Below are 26,061 nucleotides of genomic sequence, written 5' to 3'. Positions count from 1 at the left end.
TTTTTTTTCCCCCTAATTTGAAGGTGATAGTGTTTGGTTTTTGTTCCAACTCCACAATTCTTTCTCTGGAGGCAGATAGCCTAAAATTGTCCCTGGTTATTGCACTGATGGAATGAGCAAGTCCATCAAGGTTGATCATCACCCCCACGTTGCTGTTAGGATGTACAGTGTTTTTCTGGTTCTGCTCATCTTGCTCAGCATCAGTTCATGCCAATCCCTCCAGGCTTCCCTGAATTCCCATCTGTCCTGGTTTCTAATAGAACAGTAGTGTTCCATGTCATACATATACCACAGTTTATTAAGCCATTCCCCAATTGAAGGACAAATACTTGATTTCCAATTCTTTGCCACCACAAAAGGGCTGCTATGAATATTTTTGTACAAGTGATGTTTTTTCATATATCTATATATATGTGTGTGTGTGTGTGTGTGTGTGTGTGTATATATATATATATATATATATATATATATATATATATATATATATATATATATACACCTCTTTAGGGTATAGACCCAGTAGTGGTATTGCTGGATCAAAGGGTATGCACATTCACAATCTATTTTTAAATATAATTTTATTGTCATTAGTTTTTTCACGATTACGACAAGTGACTTTATTGAAAAACAAAATTCTGAAAGCATATGCAGCATATAGCATCTGTGGACCTCCTACTTCGAGGAATGAGTGGATTAAGAATGTTACCTCTTAATCTCTTTTCAAGCTATGTTTTTTGTTTTTATAATTTTGTAACATTTTTGATTTGTGTATTGCTCTTTGCATTTTCATTGTAGTTACTGATTTTATCGTTTTCTTGGCTTAGCTTAATTTACAGTGTGGATGGTTCTTAAAGATTTTTTTCATGCTTTTTTATATTCATTCTTCACAGCATTTTCATTCACATACCACAATTTGTTTAGCCATTTCCCCATTCAGTAAGCATCTACTAAGTTTCCAATTCTTTGCTATCACAAAAGCTGCTGCTATAAATGGGAGTAGAAATTATCTTCTTTACAATGACTTTCTTAGGGTATAACTTAAGTAATGGAATCTTTGGGTCAATGGTATGGACATTTGGTCATTTATTTACATAATTCCAACTGTTTTCCAAAATGATTGTACCAGTTCACACCTCCACCAAGCAATACACTAGTTCCCATAATCCCGCCAACATTTGTGACATGTTTTTGTCCTTTTATCAGTTTGTTGAAGGTGAAGGGAAAGCTAATGGTTATATTGATTTGCATTTCTCTTATTATTAGTGATTTTAAGCATTGTTTATGTGGCTGTAAATATACTTGGGAATTCTCTTTGAGTAGTTTGCTCTCCTGTCCTTGTGTGAGAATGGCTGGTAGTCATATAGGCATACAATTATCCCTTCCACATTGCAAATGTGTATTAAGGGGATTTTAGGGGTTAGGACATTGACACCCTTTTAATCTGGAAAATCCATGTAAAAATTTTTGGCCCTCCCTTTGTACCAGAGAAGTCTGAATTATAATGATATTAAAAAATAAACTATTGATATTGTACAATACTCTGCATATATTTTATGCATTTTTGAGTTTCTAAAGTTTTCTTTGTTGTTGGCTAGCCATCCCCATGTTGTCAGTGGCTTCCTCAAAACTCTCCCAAAATTCACACTTAATTTCTTTTTCCATTCTGTGCTATTTTAAAATTCATGATATAGTGAAACTGCAGTGGGGCAAATTGAGATGTGAAAAGGATGACTATATATTACTCCATTTTAAAATTTTTAAAATTTTATTTATTTTTCCAACTACATGCAACAGTAGTTTTTATCAATCTTTTTTTTGCAAGGTTTTGAGTTTTACATTTTTCTCTCTCCTTCCCTTCCCTCCTCCTGACAGAAAACAATCTGATATAGACTTTACATTTTTAACTTTGCCAAACATAGATCCATATATATTGATCATGTTGTGAGAGAAGACTCAAATCCAAATAGATGAAAGAAAGCATTAGAGAGAAAAAAAAATGACAATTCATAAGACTTTAGTCTTCATTTAGGCCCCACAAGTCTTTTAAAATTGTCTTTGATTACTGTACTGTTGAAGTGAACAACTCCATCATGGTTGATCATCACCCCATGTTGTTGTTAGTGTGTGTAATGTTCTTCTGGCTCTGACCAGTGTCAATTTATACAAGTCTTTCTGGGCTTTTCTGAAATCCCATCCGAACAGTAGTACTCCATTAATATACATATACCACAATTTGTTCAGTCACTTCCTAATTGGTGGGCATCCCCCCAATTTCCAATTCTTTGCCACTACAAAAAGAGCTGCTATGAATATTTTTATACATAGAAGTCCTCTTTTTTTTTTTTATGATGTCTTCAGGTTACAGATCTAATAGTGGTGTTGCTGGATTAAAGGGTATGCATAGCTTTTTGTTTTCCCCCTTTGGGCATAGTTCCAAATTGCCCTCCAGAATGGTTGGATTGGTTCACAACTGCATTATCAATACATTAGTGTCTTAGTTTTCCAGCATTCATCATTTTCCTTTTTAGTCACATTGACCAATTTGATAGGTGTGAGGTGGTACAGAGATAAAAATCTTTTTTTTGTGATGTTTTGAGTTTCACATTTTTCTTTCTCCTTCCCTCCCCTGATAAAAAGCAATCTAATATAGGTTTTACATGTATAACTATATTAAGCATATATCATTATATGACTCTTTTGATTGTCTGATAGACAGATTATATATCTTGAATACCAAATCTTTTTTCCCCCTCTTTGACTTATCCTGGGTGCATCAGTTTTATTAGCAGAAGCTTTTCAGTTTGATATAATGGAAGATAATGTCTTATCTTTTGTAACTGTCTCTATCTCTTGTTTAAGAATTCCACTCCTATCCATAGCTGAGAAAGAAACAATTTATTCCTCTTCTTATTTTTTTAATGTCACAGTCCATTTATAATAAGATTTTATCATTACTTTATTATATATTCAGACAAAATCTGCCTACCTGGAACTTTCATCTATTAGTCCTAGTCATATTCTCTGGAGTACCACACTCTAAGTTTAGATTCAATATTAATCTTCATATAATTTGAAGATCATCTTACCTGTGGCCTCTATTCATCTTTACCTGTCCTCTTCTATTCCCTTCTCATTACCCCTTTCAAGGTAAGCATCTTCTATTCCTTTTTGTTCATCTGGATTTGTTAAGTCTTCTTAATACAATCTCATAATTGAACAGTCACAGGCGTGACTTGGCTAATGCCTGGTAGTCACTTTTGTTCCTTCTCTTGTCCTGGACATTTGGACTCAGATCTATGGACTGCAATTTAGAATCCTGTTCAAAAGTTACTGTAGAACACTGAGATTTGAGGTGACTTGACCAGGGCCCCAACCAGTATGGATCAGAAGAGGCAGGATGAACCTGGATCTTTCTGACTCCAATGCTGACTGCCTCTACTCTACCAAACCACCTCCTGGAAATTCAGCTGTTGTTAATGGAGTGATTGACCACATTGAAGTGTTGGAGTCAGTGTTTTTGAAAAAATATTTTATTTATGTTTCCAACTATTTGCAAAGATAATTTTCAACAATTCGTTTTGAGTTTCACATTTTTCTCCCTCCCTTCCCTTCCTTCTCCTCCTGATAGAAAGCAATCTAATAAAGGATATACATGTTTAACCATGTTAAATATATTGTAAAGAATCAAATCAAAAAGGGGGGGGAAACCGTTAATAAAATAAATTTTAAATTAAAAATAGTAAGCTTTGATCTGCATTCAAACTCCACAGTTCCTTCTCTGGAGGAAGATGGTATTTTCCATCACAAGTCCTTTAAATTGTTTTTGAATTTAAAGTATCTCTGAGGTACCACCTCATACCTTTCAGACTGACCTATCTGATCAGAAAAGACAATGATCAATGCTGGAAGGGCTGTGGGAAATCTGGGACACTAATATGTTGTTGGTGGAGCTGTGAACTCATCCAACCTTTCTGGAGAGCAATTTGGAATCATGCCCAAAGGGCGATAAAAATGTGCATATCCTTTGATCTAGCAATACCACTACTGAGTCTATACCCTGAAGAGATAATGAAAAAGGATAAAAACATCACTTGTACAAAAATATTCATAGCAGCCCTGTTTGTGGTGGCAAAGAATTGGAAATCAAGTAAATGTCCTTCAATTGGGGAATGGCTTAGCAAACTGGTATATGTATGTCATGGAACACTATTGTTCTATTAGAAACCAGGAGGGACAGGATTTCAGGGAAGCCTGGAGGGATTTGCATGAACTGATGCTGAGTGAGATGAGCAGAACCAGAAAAACATTGTACATCCTAACAGCAACATGGGGGTGATGTTCAACCTTGAAGGACTCACTCATTCCATCAGTGCAACAATCAGGGACAATTTTGGGGTATCTGTGATGGAGAATACCATCTGTTTCCAAAGAGGGAATTGTGGAGTTTGAACAAAGACTATTACTTTTAGTTTTTTTTTAAAAAATGGTATCTTATTGTGTAATTTTGCCATCTCTTTATTTTTTTCCCTTAAGGATATGATTTATCTCTCAACACATTAAATTTTGATCAATGTACAGCATGGAAACAATGTAAGGACTATCATATTGCCTTCTGTGGGGGGTGAGCACAAGAGGGAAACAAGATTGGAAGGGAAATTGTAAAATTCAAAAGATGATAAAAAAGAATTTTTTTTTTAATTATCTTGCTGCTGAAATGAGTAAGTCCATCAGAGTTGATCATCTCTCAGTGTTACTGGTAATGTGTACAGTGTTCTCTTGGCTCTGTTTACTTCTCTCAGCATCACTTCATGCAAGTCTTTCTAGGTTTTTCTGAGGTCTGCCTGCCCATGATTACTTACAGAACAACAGGACTATCACATTTTTATGCCATGACTTGTTCAACCATTCCCTAATTGATGAAAATTCCCTCAGTTTCCAATTCTTTGCCTCTATAAAGAGATCTGCTATAAATATTTTTATACATGTGGATTTTTCCCACCTTTTTTTATGATCTCTTTGAAATACAGAACCAGCAGTGGTATTGCTGAATCAAAGGGTATGCATAGTTTATTGCCCTTTAGACATAGTTCCAGATTGTGCTTCAGAAGGGTTGGATCAGTTCACAACTCCACCATCAGTGCATTAGTGTCCTAGTTTTCCCACATCCTCTCTAAGTGTTGGAGTCATTTAAACCCCTCTGACTTCCTTGGAGTTAAACTTACTCAGTATAGGATTTTCTATTTATCCAGACTACATTAATCTTGTTCAGTTAACCTTCTTCCAGTCCACTGATTTTTTTTTTTAATCTCAATTCTGTTTTGTTGATGTAAGCTTAGTTTTGTATTAGTGCCTAGTATCTAGATGGTACTAATAAATGTTTTCGTTGACTGAGCATGTCTTCCCCAAGAAAACTACTGAAATTTCCTGATTCAGTGTTATTGTTTGTTTTTTGCTATGTTGTCCCTCATTCTTTCATGTACATGTTGGTATTTTTGATATACTCATTGCTTTTGTTTTAGAATTAATTTTAGATATGACCCTTTGGGAGTGACCTGAGAAAGTATTAAAAAGCATTTCTGTGTATTTTCAATAGGTATCCTTTATTGGTTTTTTTGAACAAAATATACTTCCTTAGAGCTTTTGCCTTTTGAAAAGGTATTATTATTGGTTAGTAATATTGCATTTTATTTTTAACTGCATCTCTTTCAAGATTTGAAACTTTTATGTCAAGTTAATCCTCTTCATTTTGATTACATAGGAAATATTTATATTCTTAACTTTGGAAATAAATAGCTTGAAATTCTTTTTATGCCCTCATGGGAGTTTTGTGTATTCAACACTGAGCTGTTTAACATGTTTTGGGAATATTTTTTAAAAGTACTTACCATTTCATATGCATGTGTTTTATTCTTTTTTATTACATGACAGAATTTTGCTAAAATTTGAGTATTAAGTATTTTGTTATATAATATGCATAATATAGGTCACATCATTATACATATTTATTATAGACTATTATATAATAAATTTTAAGTATTTTACCATTAGTTAGAGAATTTTTCTTAATGTAAGGAAGTTTAATGTCTTAAATAATTTGGAAACTGTCCTTTTAGCATTATTATACATTTTAAATCTTTTAGAGTTTTGAACAACTTTGATATTTTTGAGACTGTGTGAATATTGTGTTTGATCAATTGTTAATTTCCATTTTTCTACAATGCATTCCAAAGGACCAGTTGGGTATGGATACCATTTGGTAATTTTACTATAGAGTGATCTAGATGGGTATGTACTCTGATAGAATGTGTGTTACTCTATATTGCTCCTTTTAATTTTTCTTTTTTTTTGTTACTGTTTTTCAATGTATTTGTGATTGTGTTTTTTTCCTAGCTTATTCTTTTATGTGCCATATTTACTTGTGTTTTCACTCTGAAATACTCCCTTACTTTCAAAGTACCTGCCATCTTTTACTTACAAATTGTATGAACCTGCCAGAAGGGAATCCTTTTAAGTAGGATTCAATACAGTTCAATAAATATTGAGCAAATGTAACTTTTTTTTTGTAAATATGATGTTTGAGAAAAATTTAAGAATTTTGATATAATCCCTGCCATAAGTTCATAGATTTAGAACTGTATGGGACTTCAGGGATCATCTATAACTAGTTGAAACCATTATACAAAGTCTGAAACTGATATCATGTTCACAGTGAGCATTAGAGGAAGGATTTGAACTCATATTATGAGTTCTGATTCCAGAGCCAGGTCCTTCTCTACCACTCTGTCTCCTGGTAGGAGATTATCATTTAGTAGGGGAATCAAATGCAGTTAAAATATATAGTATTGCACATTAAGTTCATTATAAAATGCCAAGCAAAGTGTTTTTGCAGGATTCAAACAGCAAAAGGATATGATAATGCTTATGAGTAGTGGGATAGAATATTTAAGAAAGGTTTCACAAAGATAACATTTGAGTTGGGATTTTAAAGGATGGATAACCATTTAGCAGATTTGATGTTATTCAGTCATTTTTTCCTGTCACTCAATTTTTCAAAACCTTATTTGGAGTTTTATTAGTAATGATACTAGCGTAGTTTGCCATCTCTTTCTCCAGCTCATTTTGCAGCTGAGGAAACTGAGGTAAACAGGATTAAATGACTTGCTCAGGGTCACACAGCTGATAAGTATCTCAGGTCAGCTTTGAACTCAGGAAAATAAGTCCTTCTGACTCTAAATCTGTCATTCTATCCATTAGGCTACCTAGCTCCCCTAGCTAGTTTGATAGGAAGAGGATATTCTAGGGGGTTTTAAGAGATTAGGATAGAGAGGTAGGATGGTCCGGATAGAGAAATGTGACTTTTACTGGGTAGGCATTAGAGAACCATAGTTGGTGATAGAACAGTAGGTAAAAACTCTTAAGCCACTGCAGTAGGCCAGGAATTTGGTAATGGGGGCCTCTGTGTGTATGGGTTGAAGACATTGAAGTGAATGAGATTTCTGAGGCAAAGAATGGAGAAGAGAAGGAAGAAATAGAAGAGTAGTTTGTTTCTGATATTACCTTCCATGAACTGGACATGGGTTTGAAAACAGAAGGAGATTAAACTTGGCTGTAGAATTGAAAATAGGTGAAGTTGAGATTGAAAAATAGGTGAAGTTGAGAACTTTTAAGACATGAAAGGAGAAATTTGAGGGAATTATCTATGGGATGACCTTAATGTCAGTGAAATAAGAGGTACCCTCCATCTACTCTTTTAGTGTTAGGTGAAAATTTAGATAAATGACTTAAATCTCTCAGAATCCCCCAATTTCTCCTTTTAAAATGAAAGAGCTGAATTCAGTTTCTAGTGTCCTATCTTGATATGATCTTATGATTATGATTATGAAAGAACAGGTTTTTGAACTCTCACTGTGGTAAATGTGATACATAGTTTGTGCCGATAGAGACAGTGGATTAACCTAAGGAACAACCAGTAGTTGTATTCCATTAGCTGAGTGAAGTAGCTACTTAACCTTTTCCTCTGAAGTCCTAGTGGTTTTATGCTAAGTGGCAGGGTTAGAGGAAAGGCAAAAATAGTTTCTGACCTCAAGGAACTCATAGGCTAATGGAGAAGATAAACATGAACATGATATAAAGTGAATGGAAGGTAATATCAGAGGATAAGGCTTGATATGGCAGTCAAAGCTAGGGGAACCAGGAAAGACCTCCTGCTCTACATTGCTATGCAGCTCCTAGGAGGACTCATTTTAAAGGCTGATGAGATTCTCAAATAAAAGTTAAGAATGGTAGCAAAAACAGATAATTTTTCTTTTCTCAGTCAAAACATTGATGAAGAAGAGGAGAAACCATACTCGTAATTATGGCAACTAAAAGATGCATGGGTCAATTTTTTACTTTATGCATATTTGCTTAAACTTGGGTACCTTGGTCGCATCCATCTCTCTACATTTGTTCAAATTAGTTTTTAATTCATTTTATTTTATTTACCTTCCACTTTTCTTATTTTATCCACAGGTGAGAAACCGTTTAAATGTGATCAGTGCAGTTATGTGGCCTCTAATCAACATGAAGTAACCCGACATGCAAGGCAGGTTCACAATGGACCGAAGCCATTGACCTGCCCACACTGTGACTACAAAACAGCTGATCGTAGTAACTTCAAAAAGCATGTGGAGCTCCATGTGAACCCAAGGCAGTTCCTTTGCCCTGTTTGTGATTATGCTGCTTCCAAGAAGTGTAATCTGCAGTATCATATTAAGTCCAGGCATTCTGACTGTTGTGATATTGCAATGGATGTTTCCAAAGTGAAACTTAAAAAATCCAAAAAGAATGAGGCAGACAATTGTGGTTCTGATAACGTGGCAAGTGAAAAAACTGAAAAAGAACAAACAAAATCAAAGGGAGATGTGGTAGAAAAGATAAATGAAAAGAATGTAAAAGTTGAGAAAAAAGAAAATGCCTCAAAAGAGAAAAAGCCCTGCACTGTGCTTTCCTTAGGCCAAGTGACCACCCGAAATCGTAAACTGGCAACAGAGGTAAAGGAGATAGATGTCAAAACAGGGAAAGGTTCAGAAAAATCATGTAAAAACAAGAAAGTTAAAAGAAAGATGGAAAGTGAAGCAGCTTCCTTAAATAGTAACCCAGTGAATGATACGGAATCTGTAGTGAAAAAGAAAAAAAAGGTAGAAAGCAGACCCAGAAAGAGCCAGGAAACTGGAAAAGATGAAGTCAGAGTGGAAGAGCATAAAAGGCAGAAAACTTGCCTGAAGAAAAACAAAAAAAAGAAGTCATTGAAAAGTAAACATGGTAAAAAACCTACCAAGTCTGTTCAGATAAAGTTGATTCAAAATGAGTTGGTCCCAGAAAAGTCTCCTCCTCCTCCTCCTCCTCCTCCTCCTGTTTCTCTTCCTCCTCCTCCTCTTCCTCAGCCTCAAGAAGTTCCAAAGGAAAAGTCTGACAGCCCTAGGGAAGAACCACAGAAAGAGGAAGTCCTTGTGGAAGATACCTCAGTGCCTGTTAATAGCCCAATAATGGAAGAAAGGTCAACTGCTCAGGATTGTTTGTCAACTCCAGTGCTGGCACAAATGCCTGTACCTGTATTAGCACCAGCACTAGCACCAATACCTTCACCTGCACCAGGATCACCAGATGAAAATGTAGAGAAAGCTGAAATGAAAGACCAAGAAATGCTCCTTGAACAGAAGGAAGAAAACAAAGAAACTGCACTTCAGCAAGCTTTAGATGAAGAGCCAAATAAGAGTCAGTTTGGTTGTGTGCAAGAGTCACTTGGTCCATCATCTTGTGAGCCAGAGGAGGATGTTCCTGATAAAGAGCATCAGACTGACATAGTGTGTGAAATGGAAACTGAAACGAGTCCAAGCCCAGCAGAGCATCTGGCTGATAAAGGCTTGACAGCTGAAGAACCCCCTTCACTGCCAGAGCTGCCCCTGCCAGAATCCCCACTGTTGCCAGAACCTGAGTTGCCTGTCCCTCCGCCACCAGCAGAGCAGTGTGAGCCCGCTTCTCAAACTGTGCCGATGCCTTCATCCGCTCCCACTGCTGCAAACGAGTCTCAGGAAATTGATGAAGATGAGGGCATCCACAGCCATGATGGAAGCGACCTAAGTGATAACATGTCGGAGGGCAGTGATGACTCTGGGTTGAATGGTGCCCGAACTGTACAGGAAGAAACAAATAGAAAAGCTTCCCAGGAAGAAGTGTCAGCAACTGTTGAAGCAGCAAACTTTGTTTGCATTTTCTGTGATAGGTCTTTTAGAAAGGAAGGAGAATATAGCAAACATCTTAATCGACATTTAGTAAATGTCTACTACCTGGAGGAAGCAACTAAGGAGTTAGAATAACCAAACTTGATATGAGCAAACCTACACTTCTTTTATAAGATCTATTATGTTTCATGAATAATTATTGTAGTAGATAATTCCCTTTTGTTTAAGTTTGGAGTAGTGTCTGATGATTTCTGGTATATACTTTTCCCTCACCACCCTTCTTGTATAATAGTTTGTTAATCTCTTATATACACTAGTGAATCCAAGGAATTGGATTTCTTTTTTCTACTAAACTAGCACTAGTGAAAGACTATTAGCTTTTGCATAAATTATTTTTTAAAATGAGATTTAGAAAAGCAAGATTATATACAAATGTTATATTGACCATATAGATAGTCAATGTTTTTTCTCATTTCTAGTCTCTAGTTTTATCTAAAATACATTTTTGGTTTTTTGATTAGTTAGGCATAAATCAGCATATTGGTAGCAAATTACTTTTTTTTTGAGGAATATGATGTCTCTCAGAAAATTAGCACTTTTAACAAAGAAAAAAACCACAGTGTGGTTAAAGAAATGAACCGTCATGTTTTTTGTTTTTCCTTATAATGGACAGTGAATTTTGTCCACATTTATTAGTCTTTTTTCTGATTTTGATTAAAATTTCTGATTTGTATATGTCAATCTTCACAAATATTATAACAATGGTTTTTAATTGTGGGGAGTGTTATTTTTTATTTTTGGTGGTGCTTTAAATGGCTTAAAATGTTGCACATTGTGTTTTTGATTTTTTTTTCCCTTTTTTTACCTATGCAGTGTAATCTTTTAGAAATAGCTTTTTTTTCTGTACAGGAACACTTTATATATGTGTGTGTATGTGTATATATGTATATATGCATGTTTTATTTTGGTTCATTTAAAAATACTTTCAGGTTTGTTGCTTACCACAGAGCAGGTATTTTTTCTGTTTATTTCCTTTGCTGCAGTTTGTTGTCTTTTTTCATGGGGAGTCAATTTGAGTTTGCTAAAATTTAGAATTACTTGTGTGTATATGTGCTAATGTATAGTTTGTAAGCAGATGAAACAAATGCAGATTCAATCCCCAATATATTTTGATTTTCACATCTTATGCATATTAGAATCTGTGTTTCATGTTAATTTATTTTTAAGTGGCTGTAGTAAATTGGCATTCCTTGGTTTTGATTTAACAATCATTATGCAATTTGGCTGTTACTGTATATATGTATGATGAGTTTGTGAGAAAAATCTTACATAGCAAACATCAATAGATTTTTTTTTTTCCCCTGAGTCCATTTTGGTATGGCTACTTCCAAAACTGCATAGTATAAATTGAACCTTTCATATAAACATTTTTTCCTAAGTGGCTAATGTCCATATAGCCACTAATCCAAATAAATAAGTATAATATGCTGGTAAGTAGCAAACCTGGGATTGAAAAAGAAGGGAGGGGAATTGCCTCTTCCTTTTTCATTCAAGTTATACAAAACCTTGGGATACTCCATAGTTTCAGCTGGGGTAAGATAAGGCATTTATAGTTGTTTGTAGATCCACCCCAGCTCCCTATGAAGAGAGTGACCAGGGTATCCAATACAGTTAAATCTAACTTAGGTGCCGTCCAGATTAAAAAAAAAAACCCAATATACTCTGAGGACACATTTTGCTAGCTCCTGCACTGAGTGTGTCCTGGCTTGCCTTGTACGAACTTGAGGCTATTAAAAAAACAACCATTCAGATTCGTCATGGGCAGTTGACACTAGAAGGGATATCTTTTTAGGACCAAGTTCTTAGTGGTCCTTTTTTCATAGGTTCTTTGGCAAGCTGCTAAAGACAATAAATAAAAATTTGACTTCAAGGGTTTTTTTTCCATTTTTTTTTATCTGAAAAATTTTCATGGTAGATATATTGGGTTTGAGCACAATGAGGAAAATTAACCTTGAGAAATCCTAATCTTGAATTTCTGGAAAGTCATTTTTACTGTTTAGGTTATCCTTAGACACGGACCAGATCATGGAAAATGAGTTCTGGTCATATTTCGGCCATGTTCCCAAATGTGCAGCAGTACAACTTGAATGAATGGGGAAGTTTGGGTAGAAAGTGGGGGTGTGGGGGAAATATGGACAAGCGGATAGGGTAGATGCTTCTTTTGGCAGTGATGTAAAGATGAGTTTTAGATTAAAGGGTGTGAAACTTGGTATTGGGAGGCCAAAGATTTAAGGAAGCAGAAAAAGCTCATGGCAGGAGTAAGTTGTGTGATGTAGCATGTGTTCAGTGTGCATGAATGAGTATGATTAAATGGTGTTGAATACTAGGCTCTGACAATCATTGTCAACATAAGATCAAGTTGCAACTATATTTATGTTTAAATTTTTTTATAATGAAACTAGTTATGTCTTCCTTTAAAAAACACCTAGTTTTAATATTCATGGGTACATTTTATTGGGTTTTCTTTTATAGTATATGAATATAAAAATTGCCATCTTTTGGTAAGTGTTTAACTGAGACTTATAGAAACCTCAGTTTTGGAAAGAGGTTTCATTGGGTCCCTTCAAATCTCTTAAGCAAGAAAATTTGCCATCTCTATAGATGTTGAAGAGCTTTAGCAATATTCTAATCCAGTTTTAAGACTAGTCTAAAAAACTTAAAAATTAAATGTAACAAATTAACAAATAACTTGATCATTAAACTGATCAAGACCTATGTTGCTGCAAGATAACTTTTTGTTTTACTGGGTAGAAGGTGGAACTTTTAAGACCCTTCTCCCAGCAAGTAAGGACTTTGTGACAGTCAGGCCTATATTAGGTACTGTCCTTTATTGCTATGTATTTTTGCCTTTTGATTTAAAGTAAATCAATAATTCCAAATACAAATTTCCAGTAAATAGAAATTTTATTTGGAATATTTAGTATTTGCATGAAAATCTCATCTTTCAATTTTTTACTTGGATAGAACTGAATCTAGAATTTTGGGCAATATATTAAGAGAAAGTAACAAGAAGTAACATTCTGTATTCATATATGTAAGTTGATGCTTCTGTATTATTGGTAACAAACTATCGAAAAACTATAGTGTGTGAACCTAATTAACTTATACTGTTGGTCTTCTAAAATATGTATTTGCCCTTTAAACTTATGTGTACCACAATGTTTCTTTTCTCAGTATTTTCAATTTATTTCTTATTTCTCTTTGGTTTCAGTCATAGGTGCTTCTTTTTCTTGGAGGCTTGTTGATGATGCCTCTTGTTAGATATAAATCTGCTCTTGTCTTTCATGCTTGGCCCATTTCTGGAGCCACTTCTCAGTTTGAACTATGTTGGGAGTGGGGAGGATGTATTGATTGGCATTTGAAGGTTCATAATCTTAAACAGAAGCAGAGCCCATTGCATATTGTCCTGTGTGTTTTGATTGAGAAATTTGAAACTTGTTAGTGTAGTTCTCAATTCTGGACTGAGGCTCAAAGGCTGAAGTTTTTTCTTTTTTATATATAAATTGCAAAACAGTGAAAACTGACAGCCAATGTGTTGTCACCTTGCTGACCTCAGCAGAATAACTGAGCTTATAGTGTTACTCAAATTCAAGGAAATCCTTGAATATTGGTTTGTGTAGATCCACAATCTACATGCAATATTAACTGAATCCAGATAGCTAATGCAGTTGTTTCACATGTACATATGCTTTGTTTTTGTAAGACTACACTAGTTAATGAACTTTTGTAAGCTGGCACTGAAACATTTTTTATAATGTTTTGTTGCACCATGTTTGAAGCTTTTACAGTGCAATAAATGTATTATTTTCTGAAATAAACCAAAGGTAAATTTCTCATGGTTCTTGCTGCCTGCTATAGCAGCACTTGAGGATCTTTTATACATTTGTAATAGATAAAAAATAAACCAGATTGCAAATCCTGTTTTGTTTTTTTTTTTTTAACCTAAACCATGTACAAGTCTTTGGTCCAAATTGTAGTGTAAAGTTAAACTAAATTGCATTATATTAACCGATATGAGTGTATTTCCCTAAGCATAGTTACGTTGAAATAAACATTATTAAAAAAGTGTGTATCGCCTCGGTGTAAGTCTTGTTCATAGTCCTTGAAAATTATTTCAGTATAATTTTAATTAATTCTTCATTTACTAGATAATTTGATTTGCAAGAAGGCCTATATAGACATGGAGCTATCAGGGTCCCTTACATAATTCCTTGTATTAGGGAGTTGTTTTAGAGACTGTAGTTAAATTAGAGTGATAACTTGCAAAAAAATTATTTTGACATGAAATAATTGAGAGGCTTAGTTAAACATGATCTACATTCTTGTAGCTAGTATAACTACTGCTTTTTAATAACATCCACCTCTTATTCCTGGTTCAGCCTTCCAGGGTCACATAAAGCAATTCTTGATTCCTTTTCCACATGAAAGCATTTTAAGTTTTCAAACATCTCTAATTCTTTCTTTGAATATAACTTAATGAGCTACTTCTACATTACCAGTGCTGCAGCTTGTCTTCAGATAGCATAGAATTAAGGTCTTTCATCAATTCTGGTGGTTTTTCAATGGCCTTCCTTAAAATGTGATTCCCTTTTGTGAACACAATGCCCCAGATGTACCCGACCTAGGGCATGGTAGGTCCTCTTACTCCAGCTTAAGGTCACATTAGGCTACTTGATTTCCTTGTCACGCTTCTCATATTGAATTTTTGGTCCCCTAAACTTTTTTAAACTGCCGTGTTCCCTCTTGTGCTTGGGAAGCTTTTATTAACCCAGTTAATACTTTACATTCATCCTTGAATTTAATCTTATTTTTTTCAGCCCAGTGTTCTAAATAAACTTATCAAATCTTTTTGATAACCAGCTCTTGTCATTCTGAGTGTTAGCTTGTCCCATGTTTGTGTTAGATGAAAATTTAACAAGAATACCATTTATGCCATTATCCAAATCATTGTTAAAAATATTAAGCATCCCTGGAGAACTCCAACAGAAAGAAGCTTTACAAATTGACACCGACTGTTAATGAATTGTCCTTTATTAATGAGTTATTCTTTGAGTAATCATGATCATTTTGATCCCATCTAATTATACTATTTAGCCTATATCCATCTTTTCATCCAGAATACCATGAATTGCAACACCTTTCATCAAGCCTTTTCCTAAAATCTAGATAAATTCTATTTACAGGGTAATCTGTAAATTTCTAAAGTATAGAAGTGTTTTTAACTGTTTCAGATCTCTTTAGAAATTCTGCCTATTCTAACAAGTAGATCTCTTAATTGAATATTATTTTGTTAAAAGTATGGAGAGAATAGGGCAGCTAGGTGGCACAGTGGATAAAGCACCGGCCCTGGAGTCAGGAGTACCTGGGTTCAAATCCGGTCTCAGACACTTAATAATTACCTAGTTGTGTGGCCATGGGCAAGCCACTTAACCCCATTTGCCTTGCAAGTATGGAGAGATTTATAGTCATCTACTTTTTGAAGTTATTGGAGGACTTCTTGGTTGGATTGAAAGTTGGATCAGATGACCTCTTAGGTCTCTTCCAACTCAATTTCTTAGTTGTTAGCTATTGAAATTTTTTAAAGATTTTATTTTGAGTTTTAGAATTTTTCCCCTAATCTTACTTCCCTCCCCTCCACCCCCCACAGAAGGCAATTTGCCAGTCTTTAAGTTGTTTCCATGGTGTATATACATTGATCCAAATTGAATGTGATGAGAGAGACATCATATTCTTAAGGAATTAACGTAAAATATAAGATAGCAATATCAGACAATAAAATATCAGGTTTTTCCCCCTAAATTAAAGGTAATATAGTTCTTGGTCTTTGTTCAAATTCCACAGTTCTTTCTCTGGATACAGATGGTGTTCTCCATTGCAGGCAGCCCAAAATTGTCCCTGATTGTTGCACTGATGGAATGACCCAAGTCCATCAAGGTGTTCCATGACATACATATACCACACAATTTGCTAAACCATTCCTTAATTGAAGGACATTTACTTGATTTCCAATTCTTTGCCACCACAAATAGAGCTGCTATGAATATTTTTGTACAAATGATGTTTTTACCCTTTTTCATCATCACTTCAGGGTGTAAACCCAGTAGTGGTATCACTGGATCGAAGGGTATGCACATTTTTCTTGCCCTTCTAGCATAGTTCCAAATTGCTCTCCAGAAAGGTTGGATGAGTTCACGGCTTCCTCAAAAATGTAATAGTGTCCCAGATTTCCCACAGCCCTTCCAGCAACGATCATTAGCCTTTCTGTTCATATTGGCCAGTCTACGAGGTGTGAGGTGGTACCTCAGAGAAACTAATTTGCATTTCTCTAATTAGTAATGATTTAGAGCAATTTTTCATAGGACTATGGATTACTTTGATCTCATCTGTAAATTGCCTTTACATATCCTTTGATCATTTGTCAATTGAGGAATGATTTTTTTCTTTTAAAAAAAGCTATTGAAAATTAATAAATTTGCTTTCCGCGCTGCCCAGAAGAGGGGTCCATACGGTATTGTTCACGGTTTCCGTCGTAACTTTCAAGGGAAACTTTCACAATGTCCGGAGCCCTGGATGTCTTGCAGATGAAGGAGGAGGATGTCCTCAAATTCCTCACTGCGGGCACCCATTTGGGTGGCACCAATTTGGACTTCCAGATGGAACAGTATATTTACAAAAGGAAGAGTGACAGCATCTATATCATTAATTTGAAGAGAACTTGGGAAAAGCTTCTGCTGGCAGCTCGTGACATTGTTGCCATTGAAAATCCAGCTGATGTTAGTGTCATCTCATCCAGGAACACTGGCCAGAGAGCTGTTCTGAAATTTGCTGCTGCCACTGGCGCCACACCTATTGCTGGACGCTTCACCCTGGGCACCTTCACTAACCAGATCCAGGCAGCTTTCAGGGAGCCTCGCCTCTTGGTGGTCACTGATCCTCGTGCAGACTGAAGCATCATATGTTAACCTTCCAACCATTGCACTGTGCAACACAGACTCCCCACTTCGCTATGTGGACATTGCCATTCCATGTAACAACAAGGGAGCTCACTCGTTGAGTCTGATGTGGTGGATGCTGGCCCGAGAAGTCCTGTGGATGCATGGTACAATCTCCCGTGAGCACCCATGGGAGGTCATGCCTGATCTTTACTTCTACAGAGATCCAAAGGAGATTGAAAAGGAAGAGCAGGCCGCAGCTGAGAAGGCAGTGAAAAAGGAGGAATTTCATGGTGAATGGACTGCACCTGCCCCAGAATTCACTGCTGCTCAGCCAGAGGTGGCTGATTGGTCTGAGGGCATCCAGGTGCCATCTGTGCCCATTCAGCAGTTCCCTACTGAAGACTGGAGTGCTCAGCCAGCTACTGAGGACTGGTCTGCAGTTCCTACTGCTCAGGCCACTGAATGGGTAGGAACTACCACAGAGTGGTCCTAAGTTTTACCCAGATGCTCTAATAGTGTTGGAAAAATGCGGATGGAAAATAAACATTGGTTTCTTAAAAAAAATACAAATAAATTAATAAATTTACAAAGAAAAATATTTAAAAGGATATCTCTCACTTAAATGTCTTAAATAAGCAATTAAAATGTATTCTTCAAATGTAGCAGAGATACATGATTTTTAATCAGTGTTCCCATGTTGCTGTGATTGAAAATAAAACCATTACTTGATAACCCAGTCTTAGTTTTATTGTTTTTTGTTTTTATTAATGCTCATCCCATTCCACATTCGTGATCACACCTACCTCACTTGAGAGTAGCATATGGGGTTTTATCCATCACTAAATTGAGATTGGATGCATTTAAAAATGGGATCTTTTAAGTTTTTTAAAGTCATCATACAGAAGGGGGCATGGAAATGGAATAAGCATTTATATAGCTATACTTTTCACACTACCCTGAAAGATAGGTACTTTTATCTCTGGTCTGCAGCTAAAACTGAGGCAGACAGGTTAAGTGACTTGCCCAAAATCACACAGCTCTTATCTGAAGTTATATTTGAACTTGGATCTTGCTGACCACTTCTTTATACATTCTCTTAATTAGCTCCCACATTTTGTATTTTCAGCTTCAGCTAGCCCTTTTAAGGATTGCTGATTGATACATAAATATCTCAACCCTCACAACTTAATTAACTCCATTTTAAAGCTAAAGAAACAGATTGAAAGCTTAAGCAACATGATCCAGGGACACATAGCTACCAAGTGTTCAATCTTTTTACCACAATTTACAATTAAGGTCGAATGTGATTTTCTTTTGGTATTAAGTATTTTGAAAGTATCTAGGGGCAGCTAGGTGGTGCAGTGGATAAAGCACCGGCCCTGGATTCAGGAGGACCTGCGTTCAAATTTGACCTCAGACACTTAATTACCTAGCTGTGTGACCACAGGCAAATCACTTAACCCCAGTGCCTTGCAAAAACAAACCAAAAGAAAAAGATGCTTATTGAAAGTATCTAGAATCATCAAGAAAATAATTTACCTTATATATATATTGTATGTATTTTTGTAGAAGTAAGCAATTTGGAAAATAGAGAGCACTGGTCTTCCAAATATTAGCCCAATTTCTCATTTTGGGACCCAGTATATTATATATGTGCAATATGGGTTCTACATATGCCATAGTTCATATAGTTTTTTAATCTTTTTATTGCAGTAGATTTCACAGGAGATAATTTAAAGAAAAAAATGCTGTTTTTTTATTTTTGTATCACCTTATGTTTCTCAATTTCCCTTTTCCCAGGGAACCATCCCTTATAATAAACCATATAAAAAGGAGGACCATTTTGGGAAAACTAAACTCAAAAATCTGATGTTCAGTATTCCATAGCTGTAGCCCCACAGTCCACAGACAAGTAGTGGGAGGTGCTTTTTCCTGTCTTCAGAAGTCAAGCTTATAATTTAAAAGCATTCTGTTTTGATTGTTTTGCTGTTCTTTCTGCTTACATTGTTGTAATGATATATATTATTTTCTAGATTCTTCATTTCATGTAATTCTTCATGTTTCTCAGTTGACCATAAGTTCAATATGAGTCAATTGCATGAAATGGGAGCCAAGAAATTTAACACAATTTCAGACTATGTTAAAAGAAGGATGTTGTCCAGAGCTATACCAAACCCTGTTCTGACAGCATCTGGAATGTTGTATTCATATTCAGTTATAAGTATATAAAATATAATTGACATTTATGATGGCAAGTTCAAGGAATTGTGAATATTTGAGCTAAAAATTTTGTTCTTCACCCTTTCCTAAAAGAAAGGGGGAAATGCTAGCTATTTGAAAGTGCTTGAAAGGAATTTGACTAGGCTAGAAACTCCAAATTAGGACTTCCTCAGAGGGACATAAAACTGTCAAAATCTTACCAAAACAAAAGAAGTGAGGGGACTGCTATTAAAGTAAAAACCCCATTTTTAAAAATGTCCTAATTTTCTTCTTTTGCAGTTTGCCTAAATTTAGTTCCTGTTTCCATCCAGATCAACCCCAAAATTTCAAAATTAGTAATAACAAATATTTACATGATACTTGGTTTTGCAAAGTGCTTTATATGATATTTTATTAAGTTCCCATTCATTTAAATCCAGTGTTCACAATATTCCAGGATCAGAATGTTAGAACTGATGTGGCTCTCTCCTCACCAATATTTTTCATATCACTATTAGACCAGTAAGTACAAAATCTCAGCAATTTATCAAATCAGAATTTATCTATGTGTTTGTCATATGGCACAAAATAAATGCTTTTTCATTCATTTCTCAACATTTATTTTCAACAAGAACTTTCTGAAATTATCAAAATTCAGTTCTATGTCTCCTTTTCCCCTCTTGTCCAAGGTCTAAAAGTTTCATTGATGCTGAAGAAATGTACCTATCCCCTCCCTCTCCATCCTGTCCCAACATGGACATATTCAAATCCAGGAAAATAACTCATACTTAAAATATAAATACAAATATTAAAAATGCAATTGGATGTTGTATGAGTATAAATGAGCACAAGATATGATAAATGTGTCTCTTTTTTCTTTTTTTGGTAGTAGGGGGAATAGCAAATCTGTTAGTCTACGTTCATTAGTTAACTTTGCTTAATTTTTTTAAAATTTGCTTCAAAGGGAAGAACATTTTTAGAAGTCCATGAAAGGGAAAAAAAACAAGAAAAATGTAAAACTAGTCTGGCATGGAGCCATTGACTGCTTTTATTAAAATATTAATAATGTGACTAAAATTATGAAAACCTACAAGAGGACAAAATGATAAAAATTAACTCTGGATTTCTAAGTGACTTGTTTGTATTTATAGGATTAAAGGTTAAAGTGGGAAAATCTGTATTGTACAGGAATTTGGAAAAGACTCGGTGGCCTTAATGAAAAAAATCCGAAAGACACTTTGAGATCGAGCCGATAGGATTATTCTATGAGTTTCTCCTTTCTCATATCACCCAACTCCCGCTGACACTTGAGCTGATAATGGCAACAAAGTAGTTCTTCCATTTCCGAAAGTAATCCTGTGAAACGAAAGCCTGTGCTTGCATGAGTCATTGAGTACGCTGAAGAGCTATCACATAACAGCCCGGTCTAGTCCAGTGGCTACAGTTAAATTAAAGAAGTCTTTGTGTTGGAAAATCATCATTGAAGACATACACCTTTTTATGTCTTTGGATGATAGCAATAACTCTTAACTTAAAGCATCTCCAGACTCTACTAATTGTGTAAGGATGCCCTCAAAAACTTGGCTAAATTTTTCACTTGTATGACCCTAGTTCTAGACCTTATTAATCACCAACCTGAGTGTCTTCTCTCTTCTGTTCCTCTCTATCTAAAAATTGCCAAAGTAGTTTTAAAGATCAAAGCTTCCTTGTTAAAACATCTTCATTAACATCTTTAATATAGAAATGAGGAGGTGGCTAGGTGGCGCAGTGGATAGAGCACCAGCCCTGGAGTCAGGAGTACCTGAGTTCAAATCTGGCCTCAGACTTAATAATTACCTAGCTGTGTCGCCTTGGGCAAGCCACTTAACCCCATTACCTTGCCAAAAAAAAAACCCTAAAAAATATTTCTAATATAGAAATTAGACTTATGTGATGTCAGGAACTCTATGAACTTCAGTTTCCTCATCTGTAATATGATGATGTCTGGACTTCGCTTTTTGACCTGCCTATAGAGGAGATACCCTCTGCCTGAAATACTTTCTGCCTGTAGTAAATCATATTAATCTTTCAAGATCCACTTTAGATATTGTCACCGCCAGGAACTTCCCTGATCACCTCATAGAGTCACGGTGTTTAGAGCTGAAAGACAGGTAATCTATACCTCCTTTACAATCTTATATCACCTCTTTTTTACATTTTTTGTTTTGTTTTTATTTTTTTGCAAGACAATGGTGTTAAATGACTTGCCCATGGTCACACAACTAGGTAATTATTAAGTGTCTGAGGCCATATTTGAACTCAGGTACTCATGACTCCAGGGCGGGTGCTCTACCCACTATACCACCTAGCTGCCCCCTTTACATCTTTTTATGGTTGCTTGAATAATGTCTTAAAAACTACTTAAAAGAGATAGTACCTTATTGAGGATGACTGCAGATAGCCCTGGATGCAAGGGAATCAGGGTTAAGTGACTTGCCCAAGGACACACAGCTAATAAGTGTCTGAGGTCAGATTTGAACTCTGTCCTCTTAAATTCAGTGCTGGCGCTCTACCCACTGTGCCATCTAGCCGCCTTTTTATAATAATTGGTGCACAGTAGCTATCTATTGACTGGATGAATGAAAAGTTTAAGTTACCCTTATAAATAACAATGATTTCTTCAGGGCCCATTGAAGTGTGTTGTGCTATTTGCCCCTCTACCAAATAGTCTTGACTATTTATTACAGTCTTAACTTATTGATTCAGAGAATATTTATTGTTATATGTTATATGTAAGACACTGACTAGACTTTTTGAATTTGAAGCAACATGTTGCAACGAAACTTTTGCCTGCAGAGTTAAGGATCTGGGTTTGAATCCTAGCTCCACTACTAATGTGTGACTTAGGGCAAGTCACTCAGCTTACCTGGATCTCAGTTTTTTCATCTGTAAAAATGAAAAGGCTATGCCCCCTAAAGTCATCTACTGCTCTGTCTATGATTATTTTGTCTATTTTTTTCTCCCTTGATATTAGACTATCTGCAATTCTGATCCTAAATCATCCTAAAAAAGAATAAAGTGATGGGAGGGGGAGGAAGGGAGAGTAGATTTGGAGGGCAAGACATCTTTCCCATGAGATAAATACGTGAATTTTGTAAGAGACCTTTTTTGCTTAGTTTTGATTCTTTAGCCCAGATAGGTGAGGTTGATGAGTTCACAGAATATATGAAATATTATATATAACAGGAGCCTCTCTCTCCAAACTAAGGCCTCTCCTCTCTGCAACTGTGCTTCGGTTAATATATGTGAAAGAAAATATAGTTTAGTCTTGAGAACCCTATCCAGTGTGAGCTCTAGTTACAAAAATCAGAAAATAAAAGCATTTAACTGTACCATTAAAAAAACCAACCATAATGATCAGTATATATCTTTGCAACATTTCTCAAATATGCCCCTTTTCTCCTCAGATATGGCTGGCCTTCATCTCCTCTTTCACATTACACCCCACTATGATGCTTTGATTCAGTGATACTGGCCTCCCTTCTGTTTTCTATTTTCTCAGGAAGACATTTCATGGGGCATTTTTCTCTATCTGTTCCTCTTCATCTCCACCTTTTGGCTTCCTTCAAGTTCCAGCTGAAATCTGACCTTAGAGGAAATCTTTCCCAATCCTTCATTCTGATACCTTCCCTCTGTTGATTATTTCCTATTTAATCTATATGTAGTTGCTTTGTACATAGTTATTTATGTGGTGTCTCTTCCTAACTCAAGGACAGGAACTGTCTTTTGCCTGTTTTATTTATTTATTAATGTCTTCAGTAACTTAACATAGAAGCACTTCAGAAATGCCATGCAATTAAATTAAATTAAATTATTAACCTTTGGGGGAAAAACATCTGCTGCTTTCCTAGATTTCTGTTTCAGTGAAAGAAACTGAATAAATTTCTGATTATGTGAGTGAGTAAGTAGTGAGATAGGAAACACACTGAAAAGACACCGCAAGAACCAGAAAAACATTGTACACTCTAACAGCAACATAGGGGTGATGATCAACCCTGATGGGCTTGCTCATCCCTTCAGTGCAACAAGCAGGAACAATTTTGAGCTATCTGCAATGGAGAATACCATCCGTATCCAAAGAAAGAATTATGGACTTTGAACAAAGACCAAAGACTATTACCATCAAATTAGGGGGGAAAAGCACTGTATTATGTAATTTTACTGTCTCATACTTTATTTTTCTTCCTTAAGGATATGATTTCTTTCATCACATTCAACTGAGATCAATGTATAACATGGAACCAATGTAAACACTAACAGAATGCCTGCTGTGGGGGTTGGAGGGGAGGGAAGGGGGGGGGATTGTAAAACTCAAACTCTTTTAAAAAAAAAAGAAAGAAAATAAAATACACTGCAAGGAAGGATGCCTTAGTTTCTTGGGTCGCTTCTTCCAGCAACTTCTGGCCTCTACCACTGCCAGTGACAGCTCATAGATACAAGAAGCCGCAGCAGTCATTCCTTTGGTTTAGTTCACCAAAATTTTAATGCTTTTAGTTTTGGGTTTTTTTTTTTGCAAGGCAATGGGGTTAAGTGACTTGCCCTAGGTCACATGGCTAAGTATGTCTGAGGTCACATTTGAACTCAGGTCCTCCTGATTCCAGAGCAGTGCTCTATCCACTGTGCCACCTTGCTGACCATGCTTTTGATTTCTGAAAAAGGCAACATGCTACTTTTAATATTCTTTTAGCACTTTAATCTGGCACTACTTGAGTCTCTTTGCCTCTACCATTCCTATAGATGCAACGAAATAGGCTCCTTAGAGAGTTGCTCTGTAAATATTTCCTTGTCTCCTTCATGGAAAATCTCCAATCCTGGCAATGGAGCAAGTTGAGGGTGAATGCTTTTCTTTTACCTTCTCCTACCTCAGGGTCAGGAAACAAGATTTTCCAAGATGTTTCAAGCTTACTCCTGTGTTTTTCTGAAGCTTGAGTGGGGATAAACACCACATGTACCTTTCTTCTTTGGTCCATACAGCTCTCATGATGACCTGTATAGTGAATATTCTTAAAGTATTTTTAAATCTCAAGGAGGTACCTAAGGAGAGGGGAAGGATGGATTGGGGCACAAACAATGAATCATAGCCTCTATCGATAAAACTGCCATTGACTATTAACTATTGACAAAGCACAACAAAAGTCCATATTTTCCTTATGTGTATTTGATAATACCAAGGTGAGTAAAATGTGTTATTTTTTTTTTCTTACCTTATATCAGTGAGAAGTGGGGAAATGGTTTTCATAAACTTAGGATGACCTTATACAGAACCTGAAATAACTCCCAGGTACAGTTTATTTGTCAGGCTTAAACATGAAGGTAAACATGTCTGGTTCTAGACAAAATTGTGAAACGGCCACAAGAGATTCTCAGTTTCTGCTTATTTTTTTCCTCTCCAGAGGTACAAGAAAACTAGTTTGACTTGTCAAAGTCATAAAAAATTGATCAAAGCTCTGATTTTTTGGATTGTAATGCCAAATAAGCAGAATAGGTATACAGAAGAATCCCTGATAGTGGTGATGCCTTAGCTCAGTTTTCTTAGCTTTATTTTATTTAGGAGCATACCCCCTGGGACTGATAGTTGTAAGCTTGCTTAGAAGGCCAGAATTAAAGCACAAGGAATAGCTTTGAAATTTATTATATACTTAAAAGGAAAAGAGAGAGTAACATATAATAGAGATTTGACATTTCATGTACTTTGTTATATGGAAATAATGCTCATTTTATTTGATGTTAAGTTCAGGATTTTTTTTTTTGCAAGGGAAAAAGAAACATGCTAAGAAATTTGCCCAGGTCACATGACTAAGTATTAATTGTCTGAGGCTGAATTTGAACTCATGTCCTACCAACTCTAGGCCAGTACTCTATCCACTGTGCCACCTAACTGCCCCCATATGTTTAGAATTTTTTAAAAGTATGTACTTCTATAGGTGGAGTTGTGAACTAGTCCAGCAATTCTAGAGAACAATATGGAATTAAGCCCAAATTGCTATAAAACTGTGAATACCCTTTGACCCATCAATACCACTATTAGATCTGTATACCAAATAGATAAAGAAAAGGGGAAAATACAAAAATATTTATGGCAACTCTTTGTGGTGGCAAAAAATGGAAAATGAAGGAATACTTACTCTTTAGTTGGGCAATGGCCAAACAAGTTGTGTATATGATACTATTGTACTATAAGAAATAACAAGTAGGGGCAGCTAGATGGCACAGTGGTTAAAGCATCGGCCCAGAGTCAGGAGGACCTAAATTCAAATCCAGCCTCAGATACTTAAAAATCATCTAGCTGTGTGACCTTGGGCAAGTCACTTAACCCCATTTCCTTGCAAAAAGAAATAATGGTTTCAGAAAAACCTGGGAAGTTTTAGATGAACGAATGCAAAGTAAAGTGAGGAGAACAAAGTACACAGTTATAGCAATATTGTAACAATCATCTAATATGAAAGCATTAGCTGCTCTGATGAAGACAATGATCTATGACAATTTTTTAAATTGAAATTTTATTTCTATAAAAAGTTTTTTATAATTTGTTTATATAGTTCCTGGGTTTGTTTTGTCAGGTATACTCCCATAGATATGTTTATACATACACACACACACACACA

The 26,061-nt window shown here is 35.7% G+C and overlaps 1 protein-coding gene across 3 annotated transcripts in view; it reads left to right on the top strand.

The window, feature by feature from the left end:
- Window positions 1-14,351, top strand: part of REST (RE1 silencing transcription factor) — a 136,374-nt gene extending 122,023 nt beyond the window's left edge. For all 3 annotated transcript variants that reach the window (XM_074229357.1, XM_074229358.1, XM_074229359.1), the window contains one exon: window positions 8,512-14,351. In XM_074229357.1, the coding sequence (XP_074085458.1) occupies window positions 8,512-10,358 (1,847 nt within the window). In that variant the 3' untranslated portion in view covers window positions 10,359-14,351. The remainder of the gene's footprint in view (window positions 1-8,511) is intronic.
- Window positions 14,352-26,061: the final 11,710 nt, after the last annotated feature.

Source organism: Macrotis lagotis, chromosome 3 (assembly GCF_037893015.1).
Source record: "Macrotis lagotis isolate mMagLag1 chromosome 3, bilby.v1.9.chrom.fasta, whole genome shotgun sequence".
Classification (NCBI taxonomy): Eukaryota; Metazoa; Chordata; class Mammalia; order Peramelemorphia; family Peramelidae; genus Macrotis; species Macrotis lagotis.
This window is presented reverse-complemented; position numbering and strand designations above follow the sequence as displayed.